Source organism: Oryzias latipes, chromosome 9, assembly GCF_002234675.1.
Source record: "Oryzias latipes chromosome 9, ASM223467v1".
Lineage (NCBI taxonomy): Eukaryota > Metazoa > Chordata > Actinopteri > Beloniformes > Adrianichthyidae > Oryzias > Oryzias latipes.
The window spans coordinates 882137-898278 of NC_019867.2; the positions used below are offsets into that span (position 1 = coordinate 882137).

The window sequence follows — 16142 nt, forward strand, 5'->3', positions numbered from 1 at the left end:
ATAAGACTAACTGTTTTAAATAGAAGCACGTGCGTGACGGCTGCTGCTCCGTTGGTCAGAAATGGTTGGCGCTCTTGTTGGATCATTGCTGTCCTGATCCACTCACATGTGTCTGAAGGTCTTTTTGAATTCCCAGTTTCCCCCTTTTTGGCAGCATGTGAGCGGATGGAGTCTCGTCTTTGTCCTCAGGTGGGCTCTGTGTTCAGATGATTTGATCACATTTGTCTTTTTCCTCTCTCGCTGATGCTCCATCGTCTTACAGCAGTTTTTGTGACGCTTTGTTCACTTGAACAGTTCAGGGGCTTGAAGCTCCTCCCCTTTGTGTTTCCTGTAGAAGTGGAATTCCATGCTTGTGCTCTATCCTGCAGCAGAGAGCCGTTACCTTCCCCAGTGTCTGACTACGGCAGCTTGCTGGTCCAAAAAGGCTGAGGATAATAACCCTGTTTGCCTGCTTCCTTCCTTCTGCAGATCAGTGATTTGTCATGAAGCTGCTGCGGATTCATTTGTCATGAAGTCGTCGATCTGAAGGATCCTCACGTCTGAGCAGAAGCAGCTTTTCATGAAAACATTCAGAGAGGCAGAAATGCTGCTGATTTCTGCTCAGACTGATTCCATATTTGACTGTTTGGATCGGCTCCATAAGCACAGAGACAGAGGCTTTTGTCTTCTTCATTCTTCAACGAGATCCTTCATTTGGAGACGGATTTGAACGCAAAGCAGACCAGGGAAGTTTAACACAAAGTTCAGTTTAAGGGGAGAAGAGGCTGGGATTGTTAGGCTCCTCCCCTAACAGAACTTCTGTGCTCTTGGAGCCAAATCACGGCAGAGACAAACGACTGAAGACGTTGACCAACAGCTGAACCAAAGCTTTCAGTCCGTTCATGAATACTGAGACAAAGTTTGCCTTCTGCTGCTGCAAACTAATTTATCCAAAAACTGACTGTTAAAGCAGCCGCTAAATATTCTCTGCAAATAAACTGTTAACAATTCATGAATTTCAGTCCAGATGAATCAGCATCCAGTGGTGCTGATGCATAACCTCTGGCCACTGCCTTTCTGAGGGCCGCCTGGCTCCAGGCAAAAGCGCAGGTCACGCAGACGGAGCTCACCCTGCATGCCTGTGGGGCCGAAGCCTTGGCGGGTCAGGAAAATGGCGTGGTCGTGGTGTTCGGCGTGATTAGAGTCGCCTTTCTGCTGCACAAAAGCCCAGCGGCAGACGTTCTCCAGACTCCGAGACGGGTTTCCTCTTTCAATCAGGCTGATGGACTGAACGACAGAAGGAGGGAGAAGAATGGTGAAGAAAAACCGCCGCTGAATATTCGTGGCTGCAGAGCAGACGCACCTGTCAGCGGCCTCACCGCCGACCACATCTAGACTGAACATTTATTTCCAAAAGACTCTTAGAACTGAACATTTCTGAGTATTGATCCAAAGATTCACCAGCAGCTGCCAGAAGAAATCGTTAAAGTGAACAGAAGGAAATGATGTGAAAACTTGTAAAGTTTCTAAGTTTATAGTGAGTGAACTGATCTTTGCCTTTAGACCACGCCCTTTGGGGGTTGCCATGGCGATCGTCTGTCTCCAAAATGGTTTAAATTAACATTTTTGAACAGGTGAAGCTCAAACTGCCCTGAGCTCCAAAGCAGATTTAAAAAGAGTTGAAGAAACGTTTCAAGCTGAATTCATTTGTTTGATAGAACTACAGCTCCTGCAGAAGAACGTTTCCTCACCTTAGCGTAGCCCAGCATGATCATCCTCACCAGAACCACGTTGATGTGGACCCCCAGAGACTCATCGTGGTAGATCTCATTCACCTGAGGAGCACAGACGCTACTCATCAACACGACGGTCCACAAACCAGAACACAACGCTGCGGGTGTGGACCCGGAGCCAGACCCAAACCAAAGGATCCCCGAGTCTGGGTCCAGGTCCAAGACCCAAACCACAAAACCATAGGATCCCAGAGTCTGGGTCCGGGTCCAAGACCAAAACCACAAAACCATAGGATCCCAGAGTCTGGGTCCAGGTCCAAGACCAAAACCACAAAACCATAGGATCCCAGAGTCTGGGTCCAGGTCCAAGACCCAAACAAAAGGATCCCCAAGTCTGGGTCCAGGTCCAAGACCCAAAACCATAGGATCCCTGAAACTGACTTGAGGAACCAAACAAACTAGAAGAAAGTAAACTGACAGGTTAAGACATCAAGAAAGAATAAATGATGAAAACACCAACAGAGCCAAACAGATAAGAAATATTACACAAAAAAGAAAATTTAAAAAAACATTTGAAAAATGTTATAAAAGTGGCAGAAAGAAAAAAAAATGAAGCTAAACAAGAGAGGCTTTGATTTACCAGAAGATTCAAATGCTTTCAATAAAAAATGAGCTGTACTGTGTGAAAATAAATCCTATAAATGTCACAAATTAAACATCAAACTGAGTTCGCAAACAAAAGGGATTGTGGGAAAAACTGCTGTCAACCCAGAAGAGCCTGTAGAGGGGGGGGGCGGGGGGGGCAGGACTTTGAAGTGACTCTTTCTCATTCAATTCAGTTTTTTTGCTTTACGTGAAACGAAGAAGCCTAAACAGCAGAAAAGACAGAAATAGAGTTTCTGCTCCTGCTGATCCTGCAGAACCTCCTGATCCAGCAGAACTTCCTGATCCTGCAGAACCTCCTGATCCTGCAGAACTTCCTGATCCTGCAGAACCTCCTGATCCTGCAGAACCTCCTGATCCTGCAGAACTTCCTGATCCTGCAGAACCTCCTGATCCTGCAGAACCTCCTGATCCTGCAGAACCTCCTAAACCTGCAGAACCTCCTGATCCTTCAGAACCTCCAGATCCTGCAGAACCTCCTGATCCTGCAGAACTTCCTGATCCTGCAGAACCTCCTGATCCTGCAGAACTTCCTGATCCTGCAGAACCTCCTGATCCTGCAGAACTTCCTGATCCTGCAGAACCTCCTAAACCTGCAGAACCTCCTGATCCTTCAGAACCTCCAGATCCTGCAGAACCTCCTGATCCTGCAGAACCTCCTGATCCTGCAGAACCTCCTGATCCTTCAGAACCTCCTGATCCTGCAGAACCTCCTGATCCTGCAGAACTATCTGATCCTGCAGAACTTCCTGATCCTGCAGAACCTCCTGATCCTGCAGAACTTCCTGATCCTGCAGAACTTCCTGATCCTGCAGAACCTCCTGATCCTGCAGAACCTCCTGATCCTGCAGAACCTCCTGATCCTGCAGAACCTCCTGATCCTGCAGAACTTCCTGATCCTGCAGAACTTCCTGATCCTGCAGAACTTCCTGATCCTGCAGAACCTCCTGATCCTGCAGAACCTCCTGATCCTGCAGAACCTCCTGATCCTGCAGAACTATCTGATCCTGCAGAACATCCTGATCCTGCAGAACTTCCTGATCCTGCAGAACTTCCTGATCCTGCAGAACCTCCTGATCCTGCAGAACCTCCTGATCCTGCAGAACTTCCTGATCCTGCAGAACTTCCTGATCCTGCAGAACCTCCTAAACCTGCAGAACCTCCTGATCCTGCAGAACTATCTGATCCTGCAGAACTTCCTGATCCTGCAGAACCTCCTGATCCTGCAGAACCTCCTGATCCTGCAGAACTATCTGATCCTGCAGAACCTCCTGATCCTGCAGACCCTCCTGATCCTGCAGAACCTCCTAAACCTGCAGAACCTCCTGATCCTGCAGAACCTCCTGATCCTGCAGAACTTCCTGATCCTGCAGAACCTCCTGATCCTGCAGAACTATCTGATCCTGCAGAACCTCCTGATCCTGCAGAACCTCCTGATCCTGCAGAACCTCCTGATCCTGCAGAACCTCCTGATCCTTCAGAACCTCCAGATCCTGCAGAACTTCCTGATCCTGCAGAACTTCCTGATCCTGCAGAACCTCCTGATCCTGCAGAACTTCCTGATCCTGCAGAACCTCCTAAACCTGCAGACCTTTTAGTTTTGTGCACGTTTGGCTCTTTGGTGAGTAGAAAGGTCAACACACAAACAAACAGACAAACAAGAGTGCATAAACACATTTAGCTGAGTTCTGTGCAGAGGAGCAGATCTGAGCATGCCCAGTAGCCAGGCTGGCAGGCTGACATGGCCTGTCTTTGGACCGGCTGGTTTTGGAAAAGCGTTTGCTCCTCCGCTCTGCAGCTCGTTAATGATGCGGACACTCCGACAGAAGACCGCAGGCATGAGCACACACGCTAAGCACATGCAAACACGGAGGCTCATTAAATGTTCCAGTGGGTCACGGTTCTCTGAGGAGCTAAAGAGGAAGGAGACACTCCTCACTGATTAGACAAAGATGAAAGGGGAGGAGACAGGAGGAGGCGAGAAAGATGACAGCCAGAGACGAAGGAGAACGGATTCCAGGGAGATCCTGGGGGGGGGGGCTGTGTGGAGAAACGTCAGCTGAATAAACCCAGAAATATCCAGATAATGCAGCAGAGGAGAAGCAGAGTCTAATAAGGAAGACGGTCTGTGAGGAACTGCAGTCCAGACGACACGTCAGGATCAAAACAACGACTTAACCCAATAGAGAGGAAATCTCAGCAGAGTGATGCCATTTGAACCCAAAAACATCTGACGCTCCAGAAAGACGACGTCAGAGACTCCAGGAGATTCAATCCAGAAAGACAAAGTCCTTCCAGAGTTCATGTCTCCATCCAGACGTCCTCAGCAGAAACAGAATCACCGTCAGGCTGCGAGTCAGCAATCAGCTGCTTCTAATCCGACGTGGGAAGAGAGGAAAAGGGTCGAGCAGAAGGAAAAAGCAGCGTTTAGGGATCCAAACAAACAGAGATGAAGCATCACAAACTGAATGGTTTCTCTGTCTGAGAGCTTCACTCCATCCTGCAGTTTCCTGAACTGCCAATGATTTACAGTCATTACTTCTGCAATTAGAGATCAAGTCCCAAACTGATCAGCCCACAAAGAGAGAAAAAGAGGACAAAAAACTCCAAAAAGTGATGTCAGGTTTCCAGCAAACCTCTGAGGAGCAACAAGTGACACAGAAGTTCCAGGTAAACAGGAAAGAGTGGCTGCAGACGGAGTCTCCTGTCCATCACAGCTTCATGTGTGTCCATCATGTCCCCCAGGACGGTCCCACTCCTCCATCTGCAGCTCCTATGGGATCCGGATCTGCTCCATCATGTGAACTTCTGCACCTCCCAAGTGTTTGTTCCACCACTTCCTGATCATCTCCACGATGAGGCCTTCCTGCAGCTGCCTCCTGCTGGGCTGCAGCCGCACCAACACGTCTTACCGAGAGGATGGCATCACCGGCGTGCAGCGTGCCGACTCGGGTCAGACCCAGAGACGTTCCAGCAGCTTCTCTGCTGCAGCAAAGGCAGAACCTGCTTCTGAATTCGGTCTCAGAGCTTCTCCTGAAGCTGAACCAGACTCCAGACTGATGGAGGAGGAGAGCTGAAAACCACTTCCACTGTAGAACGGCGGTGCTGTGGTGCAGTGGTTAGCACTTTGACCACACAGGAAGCAGGTTCAAATCCCAGCTGGGTCTTTTGTGTGGCTTTTTTCTCCAGCTTCTCCCACAGTTCAGAAACTAGTGTGACTGTGAGTGTGTGCAGTTGTGTGTCTCTGTGATGGACTATGGAACTGACCATTGTGAGCCCCACCTTCCCCTAACAGTAGCTGGGATAGGCTCCAGCAACCGTGAGACCCTGAGAGGGGTCAAGCGGGTTTGGAACAGGGTTAGACAGCTCGTCTGCACATCATCGTTTTTGGTTTTTTTTTGCCTTCACTACAGTAGAAAAACGCTGAACTTCTTCATCCAGAGTCTTCATCAGTTTGTGAAGGATCCACAACAGCTGAATGTTCAGGTCCTGGTTTGATGGAACAGACTCTGAACCGATGGTCCTGCTGGGCAGGTGGAAAACCTCCAGGATGATGGATCGGAGTGGTTCAGCAGGGGCGGGAAACCCCCCATCTTCATGCCTGGACACACCTGATGCAGGTGATCAGCAGACAGAACAAGCAGAAGCTCTGGAGGCTCAGAGGTTCCAGACACAGAAAAGCTTCAACAGAGTCTGAGTAACCACGACCACGGAGAATGTGGCTATCAAACCCACGCAATGCGGCGCATGGGTGTGTGTGTGTAGGGGGGGGGGGGGGGGGGTCAATGGCGTCAGGATCAAAGCTGCTGACAGGAGTCCCTCTGAGCCTGAACCTGACAGCGGCGCCGGTCAAGATGCATCAACATCGGCTGACGCGCCTCGTCACTTCAGGCTGAGCCCAACCCCCCAGCAGGAAGCTCCGCCTCCACATGCGCTTCAGAAACATCCGTGAACGTGCAGCGTCCTCCTCCATCCAGCAAACAAATTCCCTGCGTCTCTGACGGTTAGTCACCATTTTAATCTGCAGATGAAATGGTCAAAGTCTTCAGGCTGTTCAGGTCTTTAAATCCAGAAGATCAAACATCTGCAGCTTCAGCAGATCCTTTCAGATCCTTTCAGAATGAATTTGAAGTGTTAGTTCAACCTCCTTCCTCATCATGACTCTGAGCTTCTTAGATTCCACAAACCATCACGCCGAAGGGAATCAAACATTTGGCCTCCGTCCCGACGCTCCACTGATTCAGCTAAATCTCACCTGAAAACCTTCTTATTTCTGCTTTTGGTGTAATTTTCTGTTTCATTTTTTTTCCTTTGATGTGTTTTTCAAAGCGGTTCTGGACTGAAAGGAAATAGAGTCTGTGCACGTTTTTAACTCCTCTGGGGGTCACAGCAGACCCCCAAGCCCCCACTGAGTCCGTGTTTTTCCGTCAGCTTCTGCTGCACAGATTGAACACCCCTCATGTGATCTGTTGATCATCTCAAACTGAATTCACATCATCTCAGCTTGTTGGCCTGAATTGGAGGAAAAAATCTGAACCAATCAAAATCAAATGTTTGCTCAGAAAACTTCAATGAAGCAACGTTTTCTAGTTTTTCCCAGATTTTTTCAAAAAACTGGAAAATGTTGACTTCTGTTTGCATTTATTCCTGATTCTTTACTGAAGCAGAACGTTTGGAGAATCGTGAAGGAACCAAAGGAGGGAAATACAGAAGAATGTTCCTCCAGAGGTTCCTGGTTTCTGTGCGTAGCTAAGCTTTGAAAGCCTCTGGGACGGACTGGAGCGCCGTCCAGAATGAACCCCCCCTTCACCTGACAGTGGGCGGGTCGGCTCCAGCGACCCCGCGACCCTGACCAGGACCCAGCAGCTTTAGAGGATGGATGAAGAAAAAGGAAGCAACCTACTATGTTCATCAGAGTGAGGAGGTAATTCTGCACGTGCTCTTTTCCGTGGAATCGAACCACCGAGTCGTCAACTCCCAGCAGAATCTCAATGTTGTAGTCGTCTTCTCCGGCGTCGCGCCGGCGGCGGTGCGCTGTCTCGTTGATGCGCTGGCTGATGGAGTCCAGGGTTCTGGAAACGTCCAGTTCTTGTTCTGCACAAAAAAAGATTTGATGTGTAATATCAGAAAAAGAGCGGCTGAGGATGAAATCCACATCAGATACGTGACAATTGTAGACGTCGTAAAACAAATTCATCTTTTAAGCAGCTTTCAGACAAGTTCAGTTACAGTTATTTAATGTTTTTATAAATTTATTGACAGCCACTTTGAACATTAATGAACATCTGTCCAGACGACACGCAAATATGCTGGATTACAGCAATAATCCTGATTTACAACTGTAGTCCCCAGACAGGATAAAACATGAAGATAATGAGACGTTACGTCACAATAACAGCACATCACATGACCGTTCAGTGCTAGAAGGTTGAAAATCAACATTTACAGGACTGCTTTGCTCACAAGACTATTTATAGAAACCTGGAAGACTCGATCATGAACGGATGACCTGAAAGTGGCATTAAACTGTTTCACTGAGACCTTCAGATAAAAGACATGGAGAGGAGTTTCTCCTTTTTAGACTCTTCCATCATCCACCTGATTATGAACAAAAAACAAGTTTCTATGCAGACGACACACTAGATTAAGAGGCTTAGCACTCAGAGAGGACATAAGACACATTCAAACAGCTCATCTCCATTCCAACAGTTAGCATTTTCAGAGGATTTGGTCCGACCATCAAAGTCGGTTTCTCAAAAACCTGCAGGTTTAACAAAAACTGTCAGATCAGGAAAACCACCGCTTTCCCTGATCCTCCATTCAGCTGAATGAACAGACTTTTACATTGAAGCAACAATAATTTTTTCATTAATTAGGATTTTTGTGGCTGAGTTTAATCCAGATCAGATTAGCTAATCTGTGCTAATCCAGAAGGTTAGTGTGTTTCTGTAAACATCAGAAAAATCCTGGATTTCTTATGTTTTCTTTGGAATTGGCTTTCGTCCACGTGGCTGCTTCTTTTATGTTGATAGGATGAACTTCCTGTACAGCACTTCCTGTTGCTTTATGCCAGTATCAGAGCTGCCAGATCTTTGATTTTAAAGTCAGGATTGGTTTAAATGAGTTTTCTTCTTGTCGAGTAGTTTCTTCTGATCCCCTTCATTGACAGAATCAGAGGCGTCTGTTGCTGCAGCCGCCGTCGTCAGCAGGAACGCCGCGGTTGCTTCCGGGGCAGGTGATGGGGGGAGGGGGGCAGTTAAACACTGTTTTCTTCCATGTTTGCTTAGGATCTCCATAGATCCCTAAAGGTTAAACGTTCAGACTTTGTCGCTGCATCTTCCTCTCATCAGAATGAAGCTCGGAACATTTGCTCCTCTTCTGTTGTTGCCATGACAACCACATGAGCTTATCCCACCAAGAAGCACAGCAGAAAATAGTAGTCATGTGATGGACATCTGACATGCAGAAGCCCCCCCATTCTTCAGAACGTCGTATGAGCTGCAGAAGGTTCTGCACGTCAGGGGTCACCTGAGCCAACTGTGTCCACTCCACCAGAACCTGGAGCGGCCCGATCTGCTGCTCAGGTCTTCCACTAACTGGTCTGGATGAGCATTTAGAACCATTGGTGGGGAGGGGGGTACCCTAGCTCAAGTTTCCTCCATCCGTCTTCTTCCGTTTATCCGGGACCGGGTCGCTGGGGCAGCAGTCCAAGCAAAGATGCCCAGACCTCCCTCCCCCCGGCCACTTCCTCCAGCTCCCCTGGGGGGACCCCAGGCCAGCAGAGAGACGTTCTCCCTCCAGCGTGTCCTGGATCTTCTCCAGGACCTGTTCTCCAAAAAACCTCCCCGGGTAGCATCCAGGAAGTATCTGGACCAGATGTCAGAGCCACCTAGAGGGCTCCTCTGAATGTGGGATCCAGCACCAGCAGGAGCACTCAACCCCCCCCCCCCCCCCACCCCCACCCCCCATGATGAGACTTTGAGCCAAACTCTGACCTTCTTTAGATTTGTCTGAACTGCAGACTCTGTGACCTACAAACGTGTTATCGTCTGAACAGATTCTGCTGCATCTGGGACAGAACTGAGCTGAGGACTGGACCGTGTTTGGACGGACCGATTGGTTCAGAGGTCCAGAGTTCTTCTGAGCTGAATGCATCTTCATTAAACCCGAATCACTGGCTATTTTGGATTTTTGCTAAACTTTGTTTCCAGGACGTTGAACCTTTTGAGAAGAGCTGCAGGTTCCCTTCATGCGTGATTCTGGGTCCTGACCCCAGAACCGACTTTGAGCCCAAAGATGGAGGAAGGTTTCATGCTGTTATTGTCTTTGTAGGACCATGACGCTTCACCTTGGCGGGAAGAGGCGGCGTGGTCGTGAAGAACGCCGCCGCTTCTCGTTCCTGCAGAGATGCTCCCTGACTGAGTGGAGCGGGACCCAAAGCAAACACGGAGAACCGGCTGCCACCCCGGCTGTGGCCCGGCCCGACAAAGTTGGAATTGTGGAGAACATTTCTCCTCTGCAGCGCCCCCGCCTTGACACAGGCATTCTTGTGCTGCCGGCCAGCTCCCCCCTCCCTCCTCTGAGTAAACACGCTTCCCAGGTCCCGACTTCCAACGCACAGGACTTTTCCTGAGTGGCGCTTCTTAAGACCGCCAGTGTGCAAACCAGCCCCCGCCCCCGCCTCACCACACCCGCCTCAACGCCCCAGTCTTTTGGAGCCCCACCAAGCTGCAGTGGGGCCCCCGGGGTGGCAACAGGCCGTCCGGGCTAAAAATGGCACAGAGGTGGGCGACCTCGCCGTGGAAATCTACCGTTTCTGCTTAAAACAGGCAGGAGCAGGAAATTATGGGATGCTCTAAATGAACAGCATCAGTCATGACTTCAGGCTGCTGTGACCCCCTCCCCCCCAGACTGATTCGTCCTCGCCGTCACAGGAAGTCCCTCGTTTCCGCTGTACTGTACTTTGCCCTGCAGCCTTTGAGCAACTGTGGACGCCTGACGGAGAACAGCTGAGGGCGCAGGACGAGTTTTTGGACAATTAAACTCTGAACTTTTCCTTTCACAATAAAAGCATGAGAAGGTGTTGTTCTTCTTCTGTTCTGCTGAACAGAACAGACATTTCTGATTTCAATCCTTTTCTTGGACTTGAATGTTTTTCAGATCGACTGATTTTCAAAAGGAAATGTCTTCATTTCTTAAACCTGTTCTCTTGTGTTTAGGGTCACAGGGTTGTTGGACTCTTCTGAGGTACTGTTGAGCCAAGGCAGGGCTCTTTTTAGACAGACAGCAGGCGTGGAAACAATGCATCAGGCTGTAAAACGGATGTTTCTTCTGTTAGAATGAACTTTCAGCTGCTTCTTAAATTCAGTAAAAACATGAAAAGTTGAAGTTTGTGTGAAGTGACGGACGGCCCAGCGGCGGTCCGGCAGCTTCTGGGGTTGGAAACAGGAAAGGGAGGGGCTAACAGGCCTCGCTGCTCTTCATGCAGCTCTCTTCAGAGCTTTTTCTCACTGGTTTCCATGCGACTTTGTGGTGATGTCAAGTCCCACAAGTCCAGCGACCTAAAAACCTGTTTGTCCAGAAAATGGTTCTGCTTTTGTCCTTCATTAGAAACGCGCTCACCTTTCCTCAGCTCATCTCTTCCTGCAGAGGTCCTGTAAAGGCGCCCTGAAGGGGGAAGGATCCCTGGCTTTTCTTCAAGTGCAGCACATAAACCTCACAGCCGCCTGGCTTTCCCTGCAGTGGCGCCGCTGCTTCAGCGGCAGCGTCCCGCGGCGCCACTGACAGCAGGAAGACTGCCGGCTGAAGCCTTTCACTCACAGGTTGCTGGTTCAGCGCTGAGCGGCGTGCGTCTGCGTGGACCACCTGGAGAGTTGGGGCCGCTGTGAGCGGCGGTGGGGAAACGTGGAGCATGAAGTTCATGCTGCGCTGCTTCTCCCACTGAGCCTCTCCTTTTGTGCCAAAAAAATACGATCCAGGAATTCTACAGACAACTCAATTGACTTAACAGTTTAGATAAAAATGTGTTTAGATTTGTTTTTCTGTTCTTCACCTTTGACCCTTCAGTGAAATGTCACAGGATAAAGGAGATGAGATGGAGGAGATGAGCTGTACGTCTCCTGCGATGCCTTAAGCAGCTGAACTACAAATGAGAAACTGCAAAAATGTTTGTGACCGTTGGGTCGGCTGTAACCATGGAAACCAGAAACCTGCATTTTTGATCTAAAACGTTTCAAAATCCTCAGAATATGCGGCTTTAATCAGACACCTGGATTGGACTTGTGCTCAGTTGCACTTCTGTAAGACTTTAGTTGTTAGTAGCAGCTAGAAGTTGAAGCTGGGGTAACTATGGTGCACTGGGGTTCTGTCCTCTTTTCTCATCTACTTCTACCCTTCCTCTCCTCTATTCTTGATCATTATTCATCATTTAGTTCTCCATGCCTCTGTTTGGTGCAGTGCGATTCATGTATTGTCCCTCTTTTCCTCTCCCCTCCTGGGGAGTGGGAGTGCTTCCAGACTCCAGTTGGCTCATCCGTGCTCCAGTTCCTGACCGTTTACCTCGCCTTTGCTCCTGCTCCTACACCTGGCTGTGGATCCTGCCTCTGGCTCATCTCTGGCTCGTCTCTGCTCTGTACCTGACCGAGTACCTCGTCTCTGCTCCTGCTCCTACACCTGGCTGTGGTTCCTGTCTCCGGCTCGACTCGCGCCCCCGACTGTCCCCCCAACCACGGCTGGATGAAGCTCGTCTGCTGGACTTTATATATGTAGTTGTAGATTTAGATAAGTTAATTCTTCTCTAAGAGTTCTGGTAAATCGCCTGTCCGTCCTGGGGGAGGATCCCTCCTTCATGGGGACACCCCTGAGGTTTCTACGTTTTTTCTGGAATCCGTTTTTTTAAGGAGCTTTTCCTTACAGAGAAGGGGGGTCTAAGGGCAGGGATGCCAGTATAGCTTAGTGCGTTTGTTAGTTCATTTTAGTATTTTCCTATTGAATTCTATGTATTCATGATCCTGAAAGCCCATTGAGACGACTGTTGTTGTGAATTTGGGCTAAACAAATAAAATTGAATTGAAACAAAACCACGAAACTCGACACGTTAGCATGTTTGTGTCATCGCTAATAAATGGCCAGGATTTAAGTGAAAGAAGAAAAAAACAAGAATCCTGCAGCTCAGAGATCAGAACGTGAACATCTTCACTGCTTTAATTCATCTGTTTCCTGTAAGATCAGGACCAAACCCGGATCAGATCAGGACCAAACCCGGATCAGATCAGGACCAAACCCGGATCAATTCGGACCAAACCCGGATCAGATCAGGACCAAACCTTGATCACATCAGGACCAAACCTGGATCAGATCAGGACCAAACCTGGATCACATCAGGACCAAACCTGGATCAGATCAGGACCAAACCTGGATCAGATCAGGACCAAACCTTGATCACATCAGGACCAAACCTGGATCAGATCAGGACCAAACCCGGATCAGATCAGGACCAAACCCGGATCAGATCAGGACCAAACCTGGATCAGATCAGGACCAAACCCGGATCAGATCAGGACCAAACCTGGATCACATCAGGACCAAACCTGGATCAGATCAGAATCACATCTACAGCCTTTTTATCTTTAACCATTTAACCCCTCCGGTCTAACAGTAAAGTGTTGCATTTAAATGCAGTCGCTTTTCTCTGCGTCAGAAACTACATTCCCTGCATTCTGTAATTCAAAGTGCATAAAGGGTCAAACATTTGTGAATTTAAATAGGTAGAGTTCTTTAATGACAAGCAGTTTTCTTCTGCCCCCCCCCCAAAATGAAAAACCAGAGGAAAAACTTGAAAAGCAGCTTGTGGCTCCGCCTTTCCTCGATGACACTGGCTGTGTTGTTCTTTGAGAAACACTGGAAAAAAACCCGGATGCAGGTCACAGAAATATATGAAGCTCTGAGAGGAAATACAGTGAAGGTTTATTCCAGAGCGCCACTTCTCACACCGCCATGAATGAAGTCTAAGTGTGCAGCATGTGAGCAGCCCAACAAGCTCAGCACTGTCCTCCATCACCCCCCCTGACTGCAGCAGCCCTCCAACACGCGTCCACGTCTGCACGCCAACTGCACAACAACAGATAAGCTGGCTGGCAGGAGGGGGGGCCCTCAGGCGGGGAGGCATGTGACGTTAAATTATTCTGAAAATGTTTACACTTACAAAACTCAACTTGCAGATGTGGAAATAAGTCTGGGCTTCCAAAAAACACCACGGCCACCCCCAGTGGGACTGACTCCTCCCTCTCTCTGACATCACATGAGGGCTGGTGAGTTCACACCTGACCGTGTCTGAGAGCTGGACTGAGTGGCACCGCGCCCCAATCTGACCAATCAGCAGGGCTGACTTTAAGCCGGTACGGTCCAGTCCTGCTCAATACATGTGTTGGTGATGGGGGGTGGCGCAGCGTGATCCAACAACAGACAACAACAACACACAAACGTCACGCAGAGAAAATGACACTAGAGGCTGGAAAGTGTTGACAATACAAGGACTCTGCAGGAGAAAAGTTCCATCTGGAACCAGATCCAGAACCAACCAGTGCTGTGTATTGCCGTTGCAGTGCTGTGTGTTGCTGTTGCAGATCTGTGTGTTGCTGTTGCAGTGTTGTCTGTTGCCGTTGCAGTGCTGTGTGTTGCCGTTGCAGATCTGTGTGTTGCCGTTGCAGTGTTGTGTGTTGCTGTTGCAGATCTGTGTGTTGCTGTTGCAGTGCTGTGCGTTGCCGTTGCAGATCTGTGTGTTGCCGTTGCAGTGTTGTCTGTTGCCGTTGCAGTGCTGTGCGTTGCCGTTGCAGATCTGTGCGTTGCTGTTGCAGATCTGTGTGTTGCTGTTGCAGTGCTGTGTGTTGCCGTTGCAGTGCTGTGTGTTGCCGTTGCAGTGTTGTCTGTTGCCGTTGCAGTGCTGTGTGTTGCCGTTGCAGTGCTGTGTGTTGCCGTTGCAGTGCTGTGCGTTGCCGTTGCAGTTTTGTGTGTTGCCGTTGCAGTGTTGTGTGTTGCCGTTGCAGATCTGTGTGTTGCCGATGCAGTGTTGTCTGTTGCCGATGCAGTGCTGTGCGTTGCCGTTGCAGATCTGTGTGTTTCCGTTGCAGTGTTGTGTGTTGCTGTTGCAGATCTGTGTGTTGCTGTTGCAGTGCTGTGCGTTGCCGTTGCAGTGCTGTGCGTTGCCGTTGCAGTGTTGTCTGTTGCCGTTGCAGTGTTGTCTGTTGCCGTTGCAATGTTGTGTGTTGCCGTTGCAGATCTGTGTGTTGCCGTTGCAGTGTTGTGGGTTGCTGTTGCAGATCTGTGTGTTGCTGTTGCAGATCTGTGTGTCGCTGTTGCAGATCTGTGTGTTGCTGTTGCAGTGTTGTCTGTTGCCGTTGCAGTGCTGTGTGTTGCTGTTGCAGATCTGTGTGTTGCTGTTGCAGTGTTGTCTGTTGCCGATGCAGTGCTGTGCGTTGCCGTTGCAGATCTGTGTGTTGCCGTTGCAGTGTTGTGTGTTGCTGTTGCAGATCTGTGTGTTGCTGTTGCAGATCTGTGTGTTGCTGTTACAGTGCTTTGCGTTGCCGTTGCAGTGTTGTCTGTTGCCGTTGCAGTGTTGTCTGTTGCCGTTGCAATGTTGTGTGTTGCCGTTGCAGATCTGTGTGTTGCCGTTGCAGTGTTGTGTGTTGCTGTTGCAGATCTGTGTGTTGCTGTTGAAGATCTGTGTGTTGCTGTTGCAGATCTGTGTGTTGCTGTTGCAGATCTGTGTGTTGCTGTTGCAGTGTTGTCTGTTGCCGTTGCAGTGTTGTGTGTTGCCGTTGCAGATCTGTGTGTTACCGATGCAGTGTTGTCTGTTGCCGATGCAGTGCTGTGCGTTGCCGTTGCAGATCTGTGTGTTTCCGTTGCAGTGTTGTGTGTTGCTGTTGCAGATCTGTGTGTTGCTGTTGCAGTGCTGTGCGTTGCCGTTGCAGTGTTGTCTGTTGCCGTTGCAGTGTTGTCAGTTGCCGTTGCAATGTTGTGTGTTGCCGTTGCAGATCTGTGTGTTGCCGTTGCAGTGTTGTGTGTTGCTGTTGCAGATCTGTGTGTTGCTGTTGCAGATCTGTGTGTTGCTGTTGCAGATCTGTGTGTTGCTGTTGCAGTGTTGTCTGTTGCCGTTGCAGTGTTGTCTGTTGCCGTTGCAATGTTGTGTGTTGCCGTTGCAGATCTGTGTGTTGCCGTTGCAGTGTTGTGTGTTGCCGTTGCAGATCTGTGTGTTGCCGTTGCAGATCTGTGTGTTGCTGTTGCAGATCTGTGTGTTGCTGTTGCAGATCTGTGTGTTGCTGTTGCAGATCTGTGTGTTGCTGTTGCAGATCTGTGTGTTGCTGTTGCAGTGTTGTCTGTTGCCGTTGCAGTGCTGTGTGTTGCCGTTGCAGATCTGTGTGTTACCGTTGCAGTGTTGTGTGTTGCTGTTGCAGATCTGTGTGTTGCCGTTGCAGTGCTGTGTGTTGCCGTTGCAGATCTGTGTGTTGCCGTTGCAGATCTGTGTGTTGCCGTTGCAGTGTTGTCTGTTGCCGTTGCAGTGCTGTGTGTTGCTGTTGCAGTGTTGTCTGTTGCCGTTGCAGTGCTGTGTGTTGCCATTGCAGTGTTGTCTGTTGCCGTTGCAGTGCTGTGTGTTGCTGTTGCAGATCTGTGTGTTGCTGTTGCAGTGCTGTGTGTTGCCGTTGCAGTGCTGTGCGTTGCCGTTGCAGATCTGTGTGTTGCCGTTGCAGTGTTGTCTGTTGCCGTTGCAGT

At 49.3% G+C, this 16142-nt stretch overlaps 1 protein-coding gene across 4 annotated transcripts in view; it reads right to left on the minus strand.

Annotated features, from left to right (window-relative positions):
* Positions 1-16142, minus strand: part of LOC101167013 (A disintegrin and metalloproteinase with thrombospondin motifs 3) — a 112967-nt gene that overhangs the window by 50755 nt on the left and 46070 nt on the right. For all 4 annotated transcript variants that reach the window (XM_023958119.1, XM_023958118.1, XM_023958120.1 and 1 more), the window contains 3 exons: positions 7279-7469; positions 1731-1814; positions 1110-1266 (listed from right to left, as the gene is read on the minus strand). In XM_023958119.1, the coding sequence (XP_023813887.1) occupies positions 1110-1266; positions 1731-1814; positions 7279-7469 (432 nt within the window). The remainder of the gene's footprint in view (positions 1-1109; positions 1267-1730; positions 1815-7278; positions 7470-16142) is intronic.